The 24,327-nt window shown below is 43.3% G+C and overlaps 1 protein-coding gene across 6 annotated transcripts in view; it reads right to left on the bottom strand.

The window, feature by feature from the left end:
- Nucleotides 1–16,305: 16,305 nt before the first annotated feature.
- The window catches only part of MLLT10 (MLLT10 histone lysine methyltransferase DOT1L cofactor), a 366,688-nt gene continuing 358,666 nt past the window's right edge, over nucleotides 16,306–24,327 (bottom strand). For all 6 annotated transcript variants that reach the window (XM_082257831.1, XM_082257826.1, XM_082257829.1 and 3 more), the window contains 3 exons: nucleotides 19,207–19,309; nucleotides 18,553–18,768; nucleotides 16,306–16,629 (listed from right to left, as the gene is read on the bottom strand). In XM_082257831.1, the coding sequence (XP_082113957.1) occupies nucleotides 16,585–16,629; nucleotides 18,553–18,768; nucleotides 19,207–19,309 (364 nt within the window). In that variant the 3' untranslated portion in view covers nucleotides 16,306–16,584. The remainder of the gene's footprint in view (nucleotides 16,630–18,552; nucleotides 18,769–19,206; nucleotides 19,310–24,327) is intronic.

Genomic DNA, 24,327 nt, shown 5'->3' with positions numbered 1-24,327 from the left:
CCGGACTTCTGTTTCCCAGACCAGGGCTTCTTCTGAGAGCCTTGACCTTTGAACGGTTTGCCCTTGTAGTGCGGCCGAAAGGCACGAAAGGACCCCTGAGGGGGCCGAAAATTAGCATGCTTCTTCCCAGAAGCCCCCTTAGCCTTGGGGAAATGGGGCAAGAGAGTGCTCTTACCCCCGGTGATCCCCTTAATCAACACATCCAGGGACTCCCCAAAAAGGCGAGACCCATCATAAGGCAGATTGGCTAAGGTCTTACGTGAAGATTGGTCCACCGACCAACATTTTAACCAAACCAGGCGGCGGGACAACACCGCCACGCTGTGCACACGTGCAGCCAACGGAATCAGGTCCAGGTCCGCATCACACAGATACATGACACCCTGGTGGATCTGATCCACCATATCCAGGGTCGCCGGCGAGGCCGAATCGGCCACTAGGACGCGCCTAAGCATCTGCGTCCAACTTGCGATCGCCTGGGCCGCCATGAGAGAAGCAAACAGAGCCTTAAGCATAGAACCCGTAACAGAATAAGTATGACGGGCAAGAGACTCCAGTCTCCTATCCGTGGCATCACGGAAAACAGGGGAACCCTCTGCAGGGATCGCAGTGGCTTTGTTCAAAACCGCAATTGCATGATCCACTGGTGGAGGCACACACCACCTTTCATCAGTGGCAGGCGAAAAAGGATAACGCAGCTTGAATTTACTCGGTACCGCAAAAGGTTTGCGCAGATCACGCCATTGATCCTTAACAGCGCGCTGAAAATCAGCATTGCAGGGAAAAACCTGCGGCGTCCTGCGTTTTCTCTGCGTCCCATAAGCCGCCAAGGCAGCGGGGGGACACACTTCGTCCTGCAAACGCAGCGTTTGCTTAATGGAAGCAATCAACTCATCCATGATTGCAAGCTCTTCAGGCGAGCCAGGGGGAGAATTATCGACCCCCTCAACTTCAGCCTCCACCTCAGACCCCACTAGATCAAGAGAGGAGCGGGACCCCGATAAGGAGGCCCCTGCCAGAACAGCCCCATCACCTTCACCCTCAGAATCAGAGGAAAGAGCAACTCTGGGCCTTTTAGTAGATTGAGCAGCCACCAGCATTTGCACCTGAGCAGCAAGGCCAGCCACAATAGTGGCTAAATCCCCCCCTGGGGGGGAAACAGCGGTCCCCTGGCTTTCCACCAATACAGTAGGAAATTTGCCCTCCTGAGAATCCATTGCCCCTGTAATGCCAGACAACCAAGGGTTAACTGCCCCTTTTAAGCAAGCGCGGCAAGCGCAGCCCACCGCACCGCACTCAAGCACAATGAGACCCCCACAGGGAATATGCAAACTGAACACAGGCAATGGATAGCAAGAACAGAAGGATAAAACCTGAGGAGACCCTCGCCGCTGCTGCTGCCTCGATCGGTGTTCCTGGAAAGAGGAAGTGATGCTGCCAGGGCGCTCTATGTAAGCCTATGGAGGCTACAAGAAAATGGCCGCCATGCATGTAAACCATGCGGCCGGAGCGGGTGTAGGCAAAATGGCGTCGTTTGGCGCCGAAACCGCCGCTCCACAGTGCATTAAAACACACTTTACATTCCAATATAAGAATACATGTCAGATCGCCGCAGCGATCGCTGTATATGCCCAAACATGCCAAAAAAACATGCCCCACAGCACACAGCTTCTCACACTGCCCAGTCTGACACACACAGTGTCATACAGCTCCCCCCCCCCCCCTTGCAGCCCACAGCATGCAGCCGAGAGATAGGGAGACAAGCAGTGTGAATAGAGGCAGGTTACACAGTCCCAGACTGACACCCCCCCAGACAGACAGGTCCCCACATAAATACACTTACCTCACATGGCGTGGGGGACCCGCACAGGCGAACAAGCCGCTGCACATGAGGCAGGGAGAGTCGCAATTCAAGACGCACAAAATGGGGGTTAAGAAACCGCACAGCGTCCAGTGAGGTAGCCACCTCACCAATCATCCCTGCTCCGAACAGGGATGGGTCGTTCACCATGCCAGGAGCGTTACCTGGCTGAACGCTCGATGGCAGACTGGGAAGCCACTGACCCACGACCTGCGACCAGGGGGATCAGCCCGAGACCCAGTCCGCATGATCCTCTTCGTCCGAAGAACTAACTAACGCTGACAAAATAACAGCTAAGTAAAGGTAGAGAGAAAAACTCAAACAAAATATTAAAAAGAAGAAAGAGTCTGGGACAGAAAGTCCCAGCACAGAGAGAGCCAGCCACTCCTGACAAGCTAGACATTAAAACTGAGATATGGTTGCAGGAAGTAGGAGGGTATTGACTGAGGGGACCACCCCTTGAGGGTGGGATATGTTAAAGCTTTATTGTTAACATATTCTGTTGCCTAGCTACTCCTTCGGAGCAAAGTCTAATACCCCATATGTGACGAATATGAAGAGGCGGCGACTGTCGGAGGACGTAAGAGAAAGACTGAATTTTTTTTTTTTTTGATACAGTGTTGCATGACTATGCAATTGTCAGGTAAAGTAATGCAGTGCCGTATCGCAAACAATGGTAGAAAAGAAAGCAAGCGCTCTGGGGTAGCTCTGCCGGGGGGTCTGTTATGATCAATAGCAATATATAAAATTGGACAATAGGATAATGAAATATATACTAAAAAAAAAAAATTACAAAGGTAGAGTATAAGTAACATTCATATACATGAAATACTGTAAAAGGTATTAAGTCCATAGTGATAAGTATAACTCCCAAAAAGGAATCAGTGTGCTAGTAGGGCGGATATCTAGGACTGCAGTAAGGGCTAGCTCCGCAACACAGAGAAGTCAGTTCTGTGGGAGAGAGCAGATAAAAGGACACACGGAGCGCCTCTAAGTGCAGTATTGATTTATTAAAGGAAAGCACACAATATTAGTAACTCACATTGAGTAGAGAATCACAGGCTTAAAATCACTCTGGTGGTCCACGGAAATAGGCTGTAGGGTCCAGTGTCCCGAGAAGAAGGATGGTAGCGGCCGAAGAGATGGAGCCGGGAAGGCCGGCTGGGCGTCTTCCAGGTTCGGCTGATGTCCAGGAACCAAGCTGGAACGCAGCGTACACCAAGTGACGTCACCGAAGCTGGGAGAAGACACGACGCGTTTCAAAGCATGCGCCAAGCTCACAACGGGCATGCGCGCTCTTTTTTCAAGTGTAGGATCGGGTAAACAAGGAAACAGCCTGGTTTATATAGACTAAGGTAAAGAAAAAGGGGGCATGGCCGATCAATGCTATAACTAATCAGAACGGCAAGAAAGCAATGGGAGTACTAAACAGATAATAATGGGCTAAAATAGAATAATACTCAAAATTCTTAAAAAGAATATTAATGCATCTAAAAAAATAAAAAAAATATATATATATTATATATACACAAAATATTGACAAACAATTTAAAATCCATAATATAACCAGCTATAATAGAAATAAGAAAAGAAAAGAAAAAATAATATAAATAGTGAAAAAACGAATACATAACTCATATCATTATAATAATAAAATAATAAAAAAATAAAATTAATAATGATTGATTAAATAAAATAAAAATGAATATAAATGTAAAAATTAAAAAAATGAATAAGATGATAATGGAATGATAATACAAAATCAATATAGAGGATAACGTGATTATTGATAATATGTATGCACACATATGCATATACATACAGTGGGTACGGAAAGTATTCAGACCCCCTTAAATTTTTCACTCTTTGTTATATTGCAGCCATTTGCTAAAATCATTTAAGTTCATTCTTCTTCCTCATGAATGTACACATAGCACCCCATACTGACAGAAAAACACAGAATTGTTGACATTGTTGCAGATTTATTGAAAAAGAAAAACTGAAATATCACATGGTCCTAAGTATTCAGACCCTTTGCTCAGTATTTAGTAGAAGCCCCCTTTTGATCTAATACAGCCAGGAGTCTTTTTGGGAAAGATGCAACAAGTCTTTCACACCTGGATTTGAGGATCCTCTGCCATTCCTCCTTGCAGATCCTCTCCAGTTCTGTCAGGTTGGATGGTAAACGTTGGTGGACAGCCATTTTTAGGTCTCTCCAGAGATGCTCAATTGGGTTTAAGTCAGAGCTCTGGCTGGGCCATTCAAGAACAGTCACGGAGTTGTTGTGAAGCTACTCCTTCGTTATTTTAGCTGTGTGCTTAGGGTCATTGTCTTGTTGGAAGGTAAACCTTCGGCCCAGTCTGAGGTCCAGAGCACTCTGGAGAAGGTTTTTGTCCAGGATATCCCTGTACTTGGCGGCATTCATCTTTCCCTCGATTGCAACCAGTCGTCCTGTCCCTGCAGCTGAAAAACACCCCCACAGCATGATGCTGCCACCACCAACATGCTTCACTGTTGGGACTGTATTGGACAGGTAATGAGCAGTGCCTGGTTTTCTCCACACATACCGCTTAGAATTAAGGACAAAAAGTTCTATTTTGGTCTCATCAGACCAGAGAATCTTATTTCTCACCATCTTGGAGTCCTTCAGGTGTTTTTTTTAGCAAACTCCATGCGGGCTTTCATGTGTCTTACACTGAGGAGAGGCTTCTGTCGGGCCACTCTGCCATAAAGCCCCGACTGGTGGAGGGCTGCAGTGATGGTTGACTTTCTACAACTTTCTCCCATCTCCTGACTGCATCTCTGGAGCTCAGCCACAGTGATCTTTGGGTTCTTCTTTACCTCTCTCACCAAGGCTCTTCTTCCCCGATAGCTCAGTTTGGCCGGACGGCCAGCTCTAGGAAGGGTTCTGGTCGTCCCAAACGTCTTCCATTTGAGGATTATGGAGGCCACTGTGCTCTTAGGAACCTTAAGTGCAGCAGAAATCTTTTTGTAACCTTGGCCAGATCTGTGCCTTGCCACAATTCTGTCTCTGAGCTCTTCAGGCAGTTCCTTTGACCTCATGAGTCTCATTTGCTCTGACATGCATTGTGATCTGGAAGGTCTTATATAGACAGGTGTGTGGCTTTCCTAATCAAGTCCAATCAGTATAATCAAACACAGCTGGACTCAAATGAAGGTGTAGAACCATCTCAGGGATGATCAGAAGAAATGGAAAGCACCTGAGTTAAATATAGGAGTGTCACAGGAAAAGGTCTGAATACTTAGGACCATGTGATATTTCAGTTTTTCTTTTTTAATAAATCTGCAACAATGTCAACAATTCTGTGTTTTTCTGTCAGTATGGGGTGCTATGTGTACATTCATGAGGATGAAGAATGAACTTAAATGATTTTAGCAAATGGCTGCAATATAACAAAGAGTGAAAAATTTAAGGGGGTCTGAATACTTTCCGTACCCACTGTATATACAAAGATATAGACGCATAAAATACATGTGATACAACGTAAGAAGAATCAGATGTCAGAAGAATGTAAGGCAACGTATAAAGAATGGTGCTCATCTCTAACTCCTCGTTAAGGCCATATGGCTTAAGCGTGTCAAGAGTATAAATCCAGAAGGTCTCCCGCTGGCATTATCTAGAGCAGTGGTTCTCAATTCCGGTCCTCGGGACCCACTAACAGGCCAGATTTTAAGTATTACCTTGGGGGATGCAGACTAGAATACTGCAATCACTGAGCAGCAAATTAGATCACCTGTGATGTAATTTAGTTATCTTGCAAACCTGGCCTGTTGGTGGGTCCCGAGGACCGGAGTTGGGAACCACTGATCTAGAGAAGCGTTGGGCTTCAGAAAAATGACTTGGTATAGCTTCTATGATCTAGACGCGCAGATCCTCGGTGGATCTATGGTGGGCTTCTAAAAAATGCCTGAGAACACTAGGTTTGTCCGAGCCCTCCTCTATGAAACGGCGATGTTTGCCAAAATGTTGCCTGATGGGACAGATGGTACAAATGTGTTCATTTATATTTACATTAATATTTACAATTACAAAATGGAGATTTATATATAAACTCCTCCTCAGGCAACAGTCTAATGGAGATTACACATAAACTCATAAGGCAACAATATAATAGCTTGCAAGGACAGGTAAGACAGTACACCACGTGGTCAGTTGAACAATTATAAAAATTGTCCAATTAATAGGTTTTACCCTTGTGGGAAAAAGATTTTTGACCATAATTGATGAAATCACAAGTCTTGCAGAGTTTTTTCCGACATGGATACATTCCCTTAAGAGGAATGAGGTTCAAGGAATGGAAAGTCTTTTGTTCAGGTAATTTACTGGGGGCTATTTTGTTCTTGAGTTTAGGGGCTCTCCGATAAGTAACTTAAGGTTTGGGGTCCAGAATTTTCTGAAGGTGGGGGTCTTGTAGAAGAATGTTCCAATGTCTGTTCAAAATACCTTCCATCTTTTTGTATTTATTATGAAAACCGGTAATGAATCTAGCAGGCGGGTTATCGCTAGATTTCTCAGATGGTGTTGGTTTACCAGTGAGGTACATATTGTAAGCCTGATCTACTATATTAGGAGGATACCCTTTATCCAAAAACTTATATTTGAGATGTAAACTCTGGGTGGTATAGTCCTCATTTCTGGTACAATTTTGTCTAAGATGGCAAAATTGCCCCTCGGGTATATTGTTAACCCATGCAGGGTGGTGGCAACTCTTATAGTGAAGATAAGAGTTCCCAGCTGTAGGTTTCGTATAGTATCGGGCAAATCTCTGTTTATTTTCATGATCTAATTCAAGGTCTAAAAAGGGAAGAGTGTCTGGGTTGGAATCAACTAGTTATTATTGCAATATGTAACAAATGCTTCTATATCAGTGGCCTTACCATCCCAGATGATCAAGATATCATCTATATATCTACCAAAAAATACCAGCAATGTTTAGCAAATGGATTGCGATTCCAAATAAACTGATCTTCCCAATACCCCATAGTGAGATTGGCATATGATGGGGCAAAATTGACGCCCATCGCCGTACCATTAGTCTGGAGATAGAAGTCTCCATTAAACTGAAAATAATTGTGGGCTAAGCAAAATAAGGTTGAATCCAAGATAAAGGAAGCTTGTAGGGGATGAAGGAGGGGATCCTGTAACAAAAAATATTGGATTGCGGCCATACCTACATTGTGGGGTATAGACATATATGAATTCACATCAAGTGATAGCCAAATGTAACTATCATCCCATGAATATGGCTCAAGAAGTTCCAAGAGATGTATGGCATCCCTAGTGTATGAATGAAGACCTTGAGCCAGTGGTTGTAAGGAGTCCATGTATTGGGAGAACCCGCTAGTAATGCTATCCATAGATGCAATGATAGGTCGGCCTGGAGGAATGTGGGGATTTTTGTGGACTTTGGGTATATGATAAAAATATGAAGTATTAAAGTATATTTTTGAAAATAAAAGTTGCTTCTTTTTTATCAATGATGTTAGTAGTGATAGCGGAATGAATGAGAGTCTGAGCTTCTAATTTAAAGGTGGGGAGGGGATCCTTGGTAAGTTTTTGGTAGGTGGCGGTGTCAGATAAAAGTCTGTTTGCTTCAACAAGATATTCACTTCGATCCTGGATGACTATGCCTCCACCCTTGTCTGCTGGTTTGATAACCAGAGACGGGTTATTGGTGAAGTTTTTTAAAGAGGACCTTTCTCGTGGACTGAGATTATGATGTATATATTGTTGGGATGGGGTGGACGGTAAGCATAATTTTTTTAACTCTGAGAAAACTACACAATAAAAGGCTTCCAGATATGGTCCTTTGGAGTGAGAGGGATAAAAGACAGATGGAGGCTGAAAAGGACGTATGTTGTATAGAGGGAGACGTGGGTACATGCTGGGTAAGTAATAAGAGATCCATGTCACAATCCAAGCCTGAGATGGAAAAAGTATCTTCGTATACACTAAAGAAACTATCTGATAATGAAAGAATATGAGATGGCTACAAACAATTATCAGACTGGTTGGAGGAAATTAATGGTGGGGGAAGAGGGTCTACATTTTTATTGGATTGGATCTGATAATACCTCTTGAGTGTAAGGTTACGTATAAACATGTTCAGATCTTTTAATAAGAATTAATTGGGTAAATAGGTAGGAGATCTGGATCATAGAAGCTATACCAAGTTATTTTTCTGAAGCCCAACACTTCTCTAGATAATGCCAGCGCGAGACCTTCTGGATTTATACCCTTGACACGCTTAAGCCATATGGCCTTAACGAGGAGTTGGAGATAAGCACCATTCTTTAGACGTTGCCTTACATTCTTATGACATCTGATTCTTCTTACTTTGTATCACATGTATTTTATGCGTCTATATGTTTGTATATATGAAAATGCATATATATTATTATTATACAGGATTTATATAGCGCCAACAGTTTGCGCAGCGCTTTACAATGTGAGGGAAGACAATACAGTTACAATACAATTCAAAACAGGAGGAACTAGAGGGCCCTGCTCGTTAGAGCTTACAATCTAGAAGGGAAATATATATATATTTATATAATATATATATATATATATATATATACACATACACAGTGGGTACGGAAAGTATTCAGACCCCCTTAAATTTTTCACTCTTTGTTATATTGCAGCCATTTGCTAAAATCATTTTTGTTCATTCTTCTTCCTCATGAATGTACACATAGCACCCCATACTGACAGAAAAACACAGAATTGTTGACATTGTTGCAGATTTATTAAAAAAGAAAAACTGAAATATCACATGGTCCTAAGTATTCAGACCCTTTGCTCAGTATTTAGTAGAAGCCCCCTTTTGATCTAATACAGCCAGGAGTCTTTTTGGGAAAGATGCAACAAGTCTTTCACACCTGGATTTGGGGATCCTCTGCCATTCCTCCTTGCAGATCCTCTCCAGTTCTGTCAGGTTGGATGGTAAACGTTGGTGGACAGCCATTTTTAGGTCTCTCCAGAGATGCTCAATTGGGTTTAAGTCAGGGCTCTGGCTGGGCCATTCAAGAACAGTCACGGAGTTGTTGTGAAGCCACTCCTTCGTTATTTTAGCTGTGTGCTTAGGGTCATTGTCTTGTTGGAAGGTAAACCTTCGGCCCAGTCTGAGGTCCAGAGAACTCTGGAGAAGGTTTTTGTCCAGGATATCCCTGTACTTGGCTGCATTCATCTTTCCCTCGATTGCAACCAGTCGTCCTGTCCCTGCAGCTGAAAAACACCCCGACAGCATGATGCTGCCACCACCAACATGCTTCACTGTTGGGACTGTATTGGACAGGTGATGAGCAGTGCCTGGTTTTCTCCACACATACCGCTTAGAATTAAGGCTAAAAAGTTCTATTTTGGTCTCATCAGACCAGAGAATCTTATTTCTCACCATCTCGGAGTCCTTCAGGTGTTTTTTAGCAAACTCCATGCGGGCTTTCATGTGTCTTACACTGAGGAGAGGCTTCCGTCGGGCCACTCTGCCATAAAGCCCCGACTGGTGGAGGGCTGCAGTGATGGTTGACTTTCTACAACTTTCTCCCATCTCCTGACTGCATCTCTGGAGCTCAGCCACAGTGATCTTTGGGTTCTTCTTTACCTCTCTCACCAAGGCTCTTCTCCCCCGATAGCTCAGTTTGGCCGGACGGCCAGCTCTAGGAAGGGTTCTGGTCGTCCCAAACGTCTTCCATTTGAGGATTATGGAGGCCACTGTGCTCTTAGGAACCTTAAGTGCAGCAGAAATCTTTTTGTAACCTTGGCCAGATCTGTGCCTTGCCACAATTCTGTCTCTGAGCTCTTCAGGCAGTTCCTTTGACCTCATGATTCTCATTTGCTCTGACATGCATTGTGATCTGGAAGGTCTTATATAGACAGGTGTGTGGCTTTCCTAATCAAGTCCAATCAGTATAATCAAACACAGCTGGACTCAAATGAAGGTGTAGAACCATCTCAAGGATGATCAGAAGAAATGGAAAGCACCTGAGTTAAATATATGAGTGTCACAGCAAAGGGTCTGAATACTTACACATGTGCATATATATTATCAATAATCACGTAATCCTCTAATTAATTTTGTATTATCATTCCATTATCTTATTCATTTTTTTAATTTTCACATTTATATTCATTTTTATTTTATTTAATCAATCATTATTATTTTTTTATTATTATTATGTTAGGAGTTATTTATTAGTTTTTTCACTATTTGTATTATTATTTTTTATTTTCTTCTCTTATTTCTATTATATCTGGTTATATTATGGATTTTAAATTGTTTGTCAATATTTTATATATATATTTTTTAGATGCACTAATGTTCTTTTTAATAATTTTGAGTATTATTCTATTTTAGCCCATTTTTATCTGTTTAGCACTCCCATTGCTTAGTTGCCGTTCTGATTAGTTATAGCATTGATCGGCCATGCCCCCTTTTTCTTTACCTTAGTGTATATAAACCAGGCTGTTTCCTTGTTAACCCGATCCTACACTTGAAAAAAGAGCACGCATGCCCGTTGTGAGCTTGGTGCATGCTCTGAAACGCGTCGTGTCATCTCCAAGCTCCGGTGACATCACGCGGCGTACGCTGTGTTCCAGCTTGGTTCCTGGACATCAGCCGAACTTGGAAGATGCCCCGGCCGGCTTTCCTGTCTCTTCGGCCGCTACCATCCTTCTCGGAACACTGTACCCTACAGCCTATTTCCGGACCACTGGAGTGATTTTAAGCCTGTGATTATCTACTCAATGTGAGTTACTAATATTGTGTGCTGTCCTTTAATAAATCAATACTGCACTTAGAAGCGCTCCATGTGTCCTTTTATCTGTATCGCAAACAATGGCCTGGTCATGAAGGGGGGTAAATCTTCAAGAGGTCAAGTGGTTAATTTCATGTTCATTATTTGGAAACCGCATCCTTTTAATATAATTAAAACAAAGCTTCATTTAACACCTGCAGCTCAAACTTCCTCAACTATGGGCTTTAGACATTCCATTCCCACTCTATCAGCTATTCCCATCCCCTCCACATGAACTGCAATACTAATAACCGTGCACACGTGCAATAGCAAAGCTTCATTTGAGCAGGAAGACCTTCCTGTAGATGATAAGAAATGAAGCACAGACACAAGGTAAACATCGGTGGTGCCAGCTGCAAAAATGAGCAACCTTGAAAATATATTTAATCTAGCAAAGAAAAAAAAGTGGTACAACAAATGTTAGTGGATACATTAATAAAATTTATTCTCAATGCTTCTGTACATTTGTATCAATACACATGGAATTTTGACATCTAGGTATATTTAAAGCACACACTGATGTGTTTGAAGTAATCAGTAACAATACAAAACTGAACCACTTTGCCGCCCATTTTACATAAGAGTGCGTAGAAAATCATTTACCAAGGTTTTCAAACCCCCCTGAAAATATAAAAATAAATTAATTTTAATTTGATTTTTATCTGCCGATTAGAAATATTACAAATCAAAATATTGTTTCCATATGAATTATTACTTTTTTTTCTTAAACAATACAAAAAAACACAAAAGCTTATGTACAGAATGAGGTAAGGACTGTGGAGGGTTGTGTTCTCTCAGTCAGACGCACAGTGGAGGTCAGATTACATCGGGGTCTGCTTCTCGATTACCATTAATAATGCAAACATTTAACAAAGCATCAGAAATCCTTTTACCAATCACTGGAGCCTTCTGTACAATGCTATAAAGCCAGGCTGCAGGTTTTTAATGACACTATGCAAAAAAAAAAGAAGAAAAAAAAAACAACAACCAAAAAACAAACCTAAAGGAGAACTCCTCCTTCCTGGCAAATATGACACTGCAAAGCAGAGTGACTGTTAAGAGCATATCATGTCTGTTTTTTTCCATTATGCCAGCACAGACATTTCAAGTGTCTACTGTGCCCAATGAAAAATGTTTAAAGCCCGAACAGCCAGGAAATTCTTATTCTTAGAAGGAAGTCAGCAGTGGCATATGTGTACCTGTAATGGTATGCTAAAGTAAAATAAAAGAATTTTGCATCTTTACTGTCTCAGTGGACATTACCCAGGTGCTGTGTATGTTATATTGGCGTTCATCTCTTTCAGCTGGTTGCCCCATATTTGCCGGTAAGCTCACCTTCTAGGTGGCCCTGAAAATGTAAAAATGCAGTCCAGTGTGTTCAAGTCCTGGCCTCTTTCTGAGCCCATCGCAGTCTCTCCCAAACACATTCAAGGCTGTTTATCACAGAAGTATTTAACAAAGGCCGAGGACAACCTGAATGGGTCTCCTGAAATTGACTGTAATGGATTATGTAAACTGAATTAACTGCAATGCTTCCAGAAGACAGAATTAGCAAGTTAAAGTGTTTGTAAAGGCTGAAGGTTTTTTACCTTCATATATTCTATGCATGAAAGCAAAAAACCTGTGTGCTGCTCCCCCCACAGCCCCCCCCCTAATACTCACCTGAGCCCCCTCTGGATCCAGCAATGTGCACACAAGCTTCTGTTGTCTTGGGACTCCCTCTCCTCATTGGTTGAGACAGCAGTGGGAGCCACTGACTCCCACTGCTGTCAATCATAGCCAGTGAGCCAACAAGGAGAGAGCTGGGGGTGAGGCGGCTCTGTGTGTCTTATGGACTCATATAGCAGGGCTTGGGAGCGAGCAAACACAAGTGCCCCTTTCTGTTGTCTTGGGACTCCCTCTCCTCATTGGTTGAGACAGCAGTGGGAGCCACTGACTCCCACTGCTGTCAATCATAGCCAGGGAGCCAACAAGGAGAGAGCTGGGGGTGAGGCGGCTCTGTGTGTCTTATGGACTCATATAGCAGGGCTTGGGAGCGAGCAAACACAAGTGCCCCTTTCTGTTGTCTTGGGACTCCCTCTCCTCATTGGTTGAGACAGCAGTGGGAGCCACTGACTCCCACTGCTGTCAATCATAGCCAGGGAGCCAACAAGGAGAGAGCTGGGGGTGAGGCGGCTCTGTGTGTCTTATGGACTCATATAGCAGGGCTTGGGAGCGAGCAAACACCAGTGCCCCCATAGCAAGCAGATGGCTTTTGGGGGCATTGGTCAGGGGGGAGGAGCCAGGAGCGTCAGCAGGGGACCCAAGAAGAGGAGGATCGAGGCGGCTTTGTGCAAAACCATTACACAGAGCAGGTAAGTACAACGTTTGTTATTTTTTTATTTTTAAAAAAGCTAAACCTTAATACCACTAACTGGTTTGGGGTTTACTTCTTAGAAATAGAAATATTTCTATAATCCCGTTGCTAGTTGTGCAGGTGGATAAGCCTACAGCAGACTTTCTCAACCTTTTCAACAAAGACAACTACTGATAGTGTGATGATCAGTGAGAAGAATGCTCCTTACATTTATGGTCATTATGATGAATTACCTCCTTACAGATACCTAAAAAGGTAATTGGTGTCAGTGGGAACTTATCGGAGAGGCAGAAATTGGTCATTGCTCAAGGAACCCCAAGCAACCTCTGGAGGAACCTTGGCCTACAGAAATGTACAGCTGAATTCCTTGCATAGACACAGCATTGGGTCTGTTTACAGTTTACATAGGAATGATAAAAAACCAAATTCTTCCCAAATGAGCATGATGGACACCTGAAAGGCTGCACCGTTGCTACATTACAAGGGATAAGACAGGTAACAAATGCTATTTATAAAGGTGAGGTTTTTGCTGCTTACCCCATAATGTTGTTTGACAGAAAGGAGTAATCAGAGAAACATGTTAAAGGACAGCTTTACCTAAAACATTAATTGCCTCAATAAAAGGTATAAATAGAAGTTTGTAGAAAATTCTTATATTCTATATATGGTAGTTCTGGATGGAAGGCAATGTGTGTTCGTTCAGTTTTAAATGGAAAACATGCATTTTGTCTGAACTCTGTACTGAATATGCACTGACACATTTTAAAGTGATGTTTTGAATCATCATTAAAAGTGTAACATATCCAGAATAATATAGCAGCCCTACGGGTATGAAAAGCATATCGCTGGATTCTATATTCTAGATCACAAAGCTCTGTGGTATAAAGCAGTTGCTATATTTTCTTCAGGTCCGTGGAAAGTAAACCCTTCCAATATATCTGATCAGTGATTGGGCCTGTACACAAGGAGTCAAAACAGGCCACTTGGAGGATATTTCTCATGCTAAACAAGAGCTCCCTGATGCACAAAAATGCAAGGCGTGCCAATTGATTTACATTTTGTGAATGAGTCTAAAGGAACATGGAATACAGCATCTAGCCTTGTTCATTCAGATTGAGGTTTGCTCCTCCTCTGCAGCGAGAGCACCAGATAGTGTTCAGAAATGTGGCACTAAGGGCTTCTTTAGCTAGTGCAAATGAGCCAAAAAAAGTACCTGTCATTTGTATATACTGAAAGCACAGATTTTTATGAGCTGGACCAATAGATCAAAGCAGCAGCCAATCCATTACCTTGTAACTTGTGGTCCGGTCCCCTGCTTGGCTCCATATTGTTTAGTCAAAGGCTGGGTGATGGAAACGTGAGTTTGGTGCTAAAAAGATACCAATCTGGCTGTATGTGATGCATAATAATTCACTTGTTGGGGACCTTGGTGAGGGTCCTAATATTTCTGTAGGTTATTCACGGTTTCCTCTGCAAAGCTTTACTAGATACAGTTGGTGGCCAAGCTCCATGCTGATCTTTACATTGCACAGTAAATAAAAATTGAAGTGTCCAAATGCAAAGGTAGTGTTTACTTTCTAATTCTATAGTATACACCACAGTGGTGGAAAAACATACAAGTCAGGGCTCTTCAGGCCAATCTAAGATATAGCTGATAAACTTCAAAGGATAAGTTTACCTTTTGGAACAAGTAACATGTTCCACCAGTATTTAGGGTGCAACATGTAACATGTTCCTGCAGCCTCTCCCCCTCCCCCGTGAAAGCGAGTGGGCATCTTCTCCGACTGCCTGCTGCCTCTGTTTGAAAAAAAAAAACATGGTCGTGTGGCACGTCATTCATTCAGTCCTCTGTGAATGGGAAGTCCCATCAGTCTTTGCAAGCTGTTGAGCACCCTAGTAGTTCATTCATTCTTCCTGTCAGTATCTGTCTGCCTGTACAAGCACACAGATACACTGAGAAGTCTGCAAGGAGTCCTGCATGGCACCCGCGATCTACTAGTTGAGGCTGCAATGCTTTCCAGGTTCCAAGTAAGAAAATAAATGCACATATTTTTACCTGCAAAAAGGTGTGCATTTATAATTTTTTTTTTAAAAAGGTTAACTTATCCTTTAAAATACTATGGAACATGTTCTTCCATTGTTAGCAAAAAGAATGTGGATTTTTTTTTTTTGCTGGTGAAAAGCCTCAGTGGCTCCTGAGGATTATCCAGCCTTCAGCCATGCAGATGTCTTTTTTTTTTTTTGCACCTTTCCAATATCAAAGGGGAAGAACCTGTGTCTACTGGACCTAAAGTGATGCTTACTGGACTAATTGGTTCCCAATTTAGCATTCTTTTCAACCCTGCTACACATAAGGGTTTTTAATAACTACAAGTACCAAGGCCTTCACTAAAATTATAGCGAGAAAAGGAAGCCGTGAGATTTTTTTTCTTTCTTCTTTTTAATATTTAAAGGGAATTTCCTCTAACTCAAAAAATTACATAAACTGTATATACAGTATATAGTAGACTGTCAGTGTACTAGCATGAATGGTCCTACCCATCCCCCCTTAACAGCAAGACCTTTGTATTGCTAATTAAATTTGATTGGCAACCCATTACAACAGGATGGTGATGAAAGGTTTATATTTCAATAAACAATATAAGACCACAGTCAACCATGGAGGTGGTGAAAAGGGTGGACCCGCCAAGGTTTCCCCTCTAGAATCCTAAATCCAGTGATCGCTTTTAGTGGAAAACCACTAACGTGAAGGAGCCTGAAGGAAGCATTTCTCAGTGTAACTATCAGTCACCAATAATTGGAAATATTAGAAAACGATTCCTAAATTTTTTTTCCAGTGGAAATTTCAGTATTAAACAGGAAAACTAAACAAAATTGTGGCAACTTAAGAAAATCAGTGATGGAACACAAACATAAAAGTGTTGGGGATCCACAAGTTTGCACATAATTGAGTTGTTGAGAAATAAATAACACTTAACCACAGCCGTCATTAGTGGCATCGCAGACAGACCAAGCCACGAGTGCAATATGACTGCTTATCTGCAGTCTCGCCTCAATCATCAGCAACAGGCACTTTTAATAGAATAAATTGGTTATGCCCCATATCATATCAACCCTGCCTTTCCCAGCAGATACGTAGCAATACATGCTGGGGGAGACACCCGAACAATTTTTTTTCTTTCCAGTAACCAGTGGCAGAAACGTACTGTTTGGATAGGAATTGCACCAACATACCAGCAAGCACACATCCTGGATTTCACCCATAGTGACAATTTCTCCAAATGAATACAGTCGCATTTCAGTGCAACAAAGCTACAACATGTAAGACGAATAAATATCGAAAGCCCGGGAAGGCTTTGTCAATCCCTTGTGAAACCAGCAGGCCGTACAACAGGCTGATATGTGTTGCGTGTCCATGCAGTGTTGGAGGGATAAGAAGGTCAAGTCATTTTGTCTCAGTTTGCATTGTTTCTTTGCTACTTCAAGGAAGACGTCTGTAAGTTCTCAAGTGCCAGGTGGATGTGTAAACCTCTGGTTTTCCCCCACATCAACTCTTATCTTGCATAACTGGTCCTGGTTTATCGCCAAGCCTCTGAGAAGAAAAATAATAGTTTTAAAAGGGCAACCAAATTATATAGGATTTCCACACATCCAATAAATTATATTCAATAACTCCATGACCTCTACTTGGATTTTGAACTATACGATCAGTATCAGAAAACGTAGGACAAAGCAACAGGGACACAAAATACCTATTTCGTTTGTGACAGCATGGGCCAAAGTACAGATTCATGTTAAAATGCTCAGTGTAAAGCGCCAGTGTCTCTTTCACATACTAGAATGCAGGCTCCTGATTCAGGAAAAACCAGCGAATTCACTGTGACCAGTACAAATTTTTTTTCTAACCACAGAAAAACTGTGGGCTGAACTAGCCTTGAGTGTTGGCTCCAGTTGGAGCCAAAAAGTGCTGCCAGATACCAAAGCGCTTTGATGTGCCAAGGGCACACTTCTCTTCTAATCCAACCTGCGTTTCCTCTACAATCTAAACTGCCACCCAATCATTCCCCTGAAAATGTTTTCACTAAAGGATTCAGTGATCTAAAAATCTACTTTTCATTCCTACGCACTTCTCTTTCTTGATCTCTCTGAAAGCTTTTCACACTGTTGGCTGCTCACTGCTTCTCCTGACTCTACTTTTTTGGGAGTCCAAGGTCCTGCTTTTCCTCTTTCTGCACACATTTTTAGAGCTGATTTAGCTCAATCAGGTTCAGTAAAATAAAAAATTACCATATTTTCCTCTGCTGCATAGTTCAACTGGCTACTATGTGACAAGTCACCTCCTACTTCAGGCCCAATGCTGGGGGCTGTCAGTGACCAGAACAAAGTTTTATATGTACAGGTACATTACTTTTAGGTGCGGGTGGCCCAATGTAGGACATCTGGGTGCAAGGGTTTGTCAGGAGTCCAGAAACTCATTGACCTTTTATACACACACACTAATTACAAGCAAACAGATCACAGGACAATGGTTACCTGAACTGGCTAAGTGATGTCAGCTGACAGCCGGCTTCAGCGTGTCACAGGAGTGCAGAACAAACTGTACTCCTGTGATCCATAGGCGAAGTCCATACTTCTATAAAACCATAAAAGTTAACCCATGACCTGGGGTGAACCATTCAACAGATATGGTGTGGCGGGCTGCTAAGCCCATTTAGACATAAATCTTTTGTAAGGTAAACTGCTATTTATGATGAGGTACCCATTTGCTTCATCACAATTGTTCAAAATAACCTACCTAGAGAACCTCATTATACAACCAACCACCAGCTCTATGGGTCACATAGAATGCATTAGATTAAACCTCATTTCTAAACAGCAGACTGATCAGATAGGCCTTGGTACCATGTAATCACTGTGATTGAAAGGAGGGAGAGAGACTGTAGTAATTTAGGGAATGGGGAAAGAATGAATTGATCTTCTACAGCTGCAGATCCATTCATTCATTTTGTTTTATTACTCTGGGATCTTTTTAACCCTTTCACCGCCCTTTCTCTCCTATACATATGATCTAAACACGGTGTGACCTGTGTTTTACCCCCACATCTACACATTAACTCCTCTATCTCTATCCTGCCACTACTAGTGCACCACTACCAAGCTCCACCATTAACCCCCTCCTTACCAGCATGTTACCTCATTTGCAAAAAATTGTTGAAAAAAACAATCACCTTATCTACTTTACAAAAAGGGGGCAATTTGGTGGTTTTAGTACTGCCCTGCCATTTTTCTTGCTACGCTTTTTACAGAAAAGGAAACGGTTTTTCTTGTTAAGGCAGCTGGGTGCTGTAATCAATCAGAAACTGGCACTTTATGACTAGCTGAAAAATGAACTCTGAATCATCGTTATGGGTTACTGTATAAGACTGCCCTTTACAATGTGTATTAAATTAACCTGATATACTAAAGGGAACAATGCGTGTCTTCCCGTTATATTTGGGATGTAATGGAAACTTACTGCCACTTTCTGGACTGTGCTGTCGGTGTGCATGGCTAGAAAGGGGTTGGCGGCAGTGGTGGAATGGAGTGAGGTGGCCTGTGCTCCAGCCAGCAGGTTGTTCAGTGGTATTTGTGCTGCAGCAGGAAGGTGCAGCTGCTGAAGTTCCGATTGGTGGTGTTGCTGGGAGTGTTGGTGGTGCTGCATCAGTTGATAAAGCAGAGCATGATGCTGTTCCTGGAGGAGAAAAACAAAAGGAAGTTGATTAAGGCATGACAATAGTATTATCTGTAGCTCAATACATCTGTTTGCATCACAAGGGTTGGTTTAAAAAGAAAAGCCTGAAATTAACAGACTGGAGGTGTTGCCCAGCACTGAGAAAATGTCATTACTGGGCAGCCTGACAGCAGTCGGCTACAGTTCTCCGACTGCAGTCTTCACTAATAATACCAATAATGATAAAGAGATAGTCCACTACAGTCTACAGAATTAAAAAGAAGCATGTCTGCACAGATATATGGGAGCTGTCACAGCCTTTAATGTCTTTTGACATATTTCAGGTGCGAGATCACAGACATATTTTTAATCCTAGTAAGATTTCCATTCTATTCTATCACAATATTTCACATTAGGTGTGCCATTCTCGACCATGGCCTGGTCATCTAAAATACTTACAGGAGTGAGCTGCTGAGAACTCAGGAGCTGCTGGAACTGCTGGTGCTGCTGGTGAAGGAGGAGCTGCCTCTGCTGTTCAGAGAGAAGTCCTAATCCTGAGGCACTAGAACAAGAAAAGATACATTCTTGGATTAATCCTGCATCAATCAGATTTGCACCTGTATGGAATAGAGGGGAAAGTAAGGATCAAACCCTCCCATGAGCCTACAGACAGCCAAAAAAGCAATTTAGAGATAGACCCCAATCATAGCAAACTTCATACTTTATCTTATAGATTAATGAACCAATTCTGCAATTTCAGTCACAAGTTCATGGAGGAACTGAACTCCCTGTTAATGTAGCATTAGCAATACATTTCTAAGGCAGGCCATAGATGGTTAGAATCTTGGCCGGTTCAGCAGGAACCGGACAAAACTCAAACGTGTGTTGGCAGGCTGAATGTACCAAATTGATCAACGTGTTGATGGGGAAATTGTGCAAATTGCAGGAAAGAAATTTGCACCATCTATGGCCTGCCTTAGGTTAGCTACACACCATGGGGTTCATTTACTAAAACTGGAGAGTACAAAATCTGCTGCAGCTCTGCATAGTAACCAATCAGCTTCCAGCTTTTATTGTCAAAGTTTAATTGAACAGGTTGAAGTTAGAAGCTAATTGGCTACCAGGCACAGCTGCACCAGATTCTGAGTGCTCCAGTTTTAGTAAATCTCCACCTGTGTGTCATTAATCATTGGTAATCATGGGTGATCCCTCTAGCACCCAGTCTTAAGCCCCGTACACACGCACAGATCGTTGGCCGTAAATTGTCGGCCAACGTCCGATCGGCCGATTGTAGGCTTGTTAGTATGATGCTTCCGACAACCAACTGCGACTTTTTGGCCGAAAAAAAATCTGGTGTGCATGCTATAAAATTTTTGTTGGCCAACAACAGAACGGCCGATTGTTCCTCAGTCAGTACAGATTTCGGCAGACAAAAATCAGATGAGCAAGACTGGGCATGCTCAGAGAAGAAAAAACACACGGAAAGTCAACCATCACATGACATCACTTCTGAAGTTGGTTTTTGTTGGCCAACAAAAGTCCAGTGCAAGTCTAGAGCACATTTCAAACAACACTGGACAAAAGACGGCCGATCGGTCGGCCAACAATCTGTGCGTGTGTACGAGGCTTAAGGCTCAAAAGAGACTTGGTCAAACCATGGAGGGCATCCAAAATGTCACAAAGAGCACAGAATCCACATCTGATGAGTATGGTTCAGGCAAGAGCCCTGAGGAAATGAGCAGTCAGCCACTGGTTTCTAAAAAGAAGGTTTTATAACATTTTATAACTGTTCCTGAAGAGTCCTAATAAAAGGACTTTTTATCTGTTCCTTCTTATAAAACAGGAGAGATATGCTGGCCATACACTAGCCAAAAAATTGTTTAAACTCATTTTAAAAAAACGAGCACTCGGCCGTGAGAGCAGACGATCGTGCCATCATGCAATGACTGAATTTTGAATGATAAATCGTTTAATGGACATAAATGAACCAGTTTTTCGTTCATTTTGTCACTTTTGCCTAGTGAAAACAGTTTGGGCGAGAAACACATTAACCTTTCAATTTATCGTTAGTTCGACAGAATTTTCCAAACTGTTCCTTCAATTTTTGCCCATTAACTGGACAGATTTTCAAACGATTTTTCGGCTAGTGTATGGCCAGCTTTAGCCTTCAATCTGTAAATCAAAACACCTTTAGCAACCATCCTTAGATTAGGCTTACTAATGGTAACGGTAAAAATAACACTCAAGTCATTTATTTCAATATTAAGACTGGCCGTACATTATACCATTATCTTGTACAATTTTCCTTTAGATTTACCAAAACCATATAACATGAGGCCAAACCTAAAAACTTTCAATTTGTATGCAATCAAGCAGGTCCTTTTACTACATACTTGAAGGTAAATCTAAAGGAAATTGAACAAGAAAAATGTTTAAAGTATGGCAGCCCTCAATTTCCACTCTTAATAAAGTGAAGGCGAGTAGAGCAGGCAGAAGCAGCGGCCAGTGGCGCACCAACAGGGGGGGTGGGGGTGGTCCGCCCCGGGTGCCACACATTGGGGGTCGCCAGGGAGCCCCAGGGCCGGCCGCCGTACTGCCTCCGCCGCTCACTGATAGAGGATAGCGGAGCAGGAAGCAGTGAGTGTAAAGCAGAATGGGACAGGGAGAATCATCAGCACTGAATATACAGCAGGCGCTGCCGGAGTTAACTTTCTAAGTTAATGAGCAGGTGATTGGTTGCTAGGACCCCCCTAGCAACCAATCACCTGCTCTTACCTAGCAAAGTTAACTTCGGCAGTTCCCGCTGTATATTCAGCGCTGGTGAGGATTCTCCCTGTCCCATTATGCTTTACATTCATTCCTGATCTGCTCTCCTACTAATAAGGTAGAAAGGGTGGGGGCGGGGGTGTGGCTGTATAATGTAAATTGCTCTTTTGGGGGGGGGGGGGGGTATATATAATCTAATTGGTTTCATGGGGGGGGGGGGAGAGGCTATATAATGTAGATGGTTCATGGGGGGGGGGGGCTGTATAATCGAAAGGGTTACATGGGGAGGCTGTATATTGTGAAGGGTTCCCTGGGAGGGGGGGGGGGGCTGTATGAATGGAAAGGGGTCCATGGGGGGCTGGATAATGTAAAGGGTTCCATGGGGGGGGCTGGATAATGTAAAGGGGAGCATGGGGGGCTGTGTAATGTTAAGGGGCCCACGGGGGGCTGTGTAATGTAAAGGGGGTCTTCATACATTTTACCCGCAGTTATAGCTGCAGTCCTATAGATTTCTATTAGATTGCGCATTTTTTTCTGCATTCTCTGAAAGCGCACCAAAAGTCCCACATGCTGCATCTTAAGCACACTTTCAGAAAACAGGAAAATTATTTTTTGCCGGGGGGGGGGGGGTTACACCATGTTTTACTGCACCAGGTGACACCAACCCTAGTGACGCCACTGGCAGTTACATGTATTTCTGTCTGGTGCCTCAGGTAAGTCTTCGCCGTTTTTGCAGAGGAGGAGGAGGAGGGAGGCCTGGCCGCTGGGGGGGAGCAGAGGGAGGAGGAGCCGTTCAGGTTTCGGGCCGCAGTGCGTGGAGGCGCTACACGGGACGTCACTTGAGGACACGTTGATATCTGCGGTCTCTGAGCCTCTCCTGCACCATGTTTGCAGTCTCTGAGCCTCTCCTGCACCATGTCTGCAGTCTCTGAGCCTCTCCTGTACCAGGTCTGCAGTCTCTGACCGTATCCTGTACCAAGTCTGCAGTCTTTCTGACTATCACCTGTAACACGTCTGCAGTCTCCCTGACCATCTCTTGCACCATGTCTGCAGTCTGACCCTCTCCTATACCATGTCTGCAGTCTTTGATCCTTTCCTGTACCATGTCTGCAGTCCCTCTGACCCTTTCCTGTACCATGTCTGCATACCCTCTGAACGTCTCCTGTACCAGGTCTATAGTCCCTCTGAATCTCTCCTGTACCATGTCTGCAGTCTCTGACCCTCTCCTGTACCATGTCTGCAGTCTCTGACCCTCTCATGTACCATATCTGCAGTCTCTGACCCTCTCCTGTACCATGTCTGCAGTCCCTCTGACCCTCTCCTGTACCATGTCTGCAGTCCCTCTGACCCTTTCCTGTACCCATGTCTGCATACCCTCTGAACGTCTCCTGTACTAGGTCTATAGTCCCTCTGAATGTCTCCTGTACCATGTCTGCAGTCTCTGACCCTCTCCTGTAGCATGTCTGCAGTCTCTGACCCTCTCCTGTACCAAGTCTGCAGTATCTGTCCCTCTCCTGTACCATGTCTGCAGTCTCTGACCTTCTCCTGTACCATGTCTGCAGTCTCTCTGAACGTCTCCTTTACCATGTCTGCAGTCTCTTTGAACGTCTCCTGTACCATGTCTGCAGTCTCTCTGAACGTCTCCTGTACCATGTCTGCAGTCTCTCTGAACGTCTCCTGTACCATGTCTGCAGTCTCTCTGAACGTCTCCTGTACCATGTCTGCAGTCTCTCTGAACGTCTCCTGTACCATGTTTGCAGTCTGACCCTCTCCTGTACCACATCTGCAGTTTCTGACCCTTTCCTCTACCACGTCTGCAGTCCCTGACCCTCTCCTGTTTTACGTCTGCAGTCTCTGACCCTCTCCTGTACCATGTCTGCAGTCTCTCTGACCTTCTCCTGTATCACATCTGCAGTCTCTGACCCTCTCCTGTACAATGTCTGCAGTCTCCGACTGTCTCCTGTACTATGTATGATCTAAATAAAATATGATAATTTACGAGGGCGTGTTTAGGGGTGGAATTAGGGGCGGGGGAAGGTAGGGGTTGGGTGGGGCAACTGGTGGCGAGTAACACTTAAGCCTGGCTGGTAGCTCAGGACTTGTTGAAACTTTCAGCCCTGATGTATGGCAAGCATAAGAGTCTGATAATGTAGCTAGAACATTGTTGAAGTGACGCACTGGTCAGGAAGTGACACTATAGTACCATCTGTCTGCTCATTGTAACACCCAATACATGGCCTTTAAAGTTAACTCCCCCGGCAAGTTATATTCACCCATATGAGCTCTTCTGGTGACTCCCTGTCTTGTCTAAACCCTGGTTCCATTGTTCTAACGGAGTGAAGCTTCCAGATATGGGGAGCATGTGACCTCTCCATGTGACCATGCCTGAGCCACTAATCACTAAAGCTGAACACTGTCCTATGGGGAGGAGAAATAAACTCACCCACTCAAGTAAGCTCCATCACCTTCTAAAACCACAGCTTAAGCAGGGTGGACTTCTGCAACAGGAAGATAGCGAAGGAGTGTAGATCAGCAAGTATATCATATTGGGTTGGGTTATGTTATGTTGGGTTGGGGGGGGTGTGGCAGGCTATCAGGATACATTCCCACTATATTTTTAGTTATGTCAGCAGTGCTGGAGGAAACCAAAGCCACGTTTTTTTTCAGGAAATGTAATTATTTATTCCCTATTGTTTTTTTTATCCCATCAAGACTGATGAAACCTGTACAAGTGGAGCAAAATTAGTTTTCTATGAAGACAAACACCTGTCCTTATACTAAAGAGGACACCATAATTTTCTTTCCCTCCAGACA

Source organism: Pelophylax lessonae (genome assembly GCF_965119305.1).
Source record: "Pelophylax lessonae genome assembly, chromosome: 5".
NCBI classification, from domain to species: domain Eukaryota; kingdom Metazoa; phylum Chordata; class Amphibia; order Anura; family Ranidae; genus Pelophylax; species Pelophylax lessonae.
The sequence above is the reverse complement of the archived record's forward strand: the minus strand, read 5'-3'. Positions and strand labels throughout refer to the sequence as shown.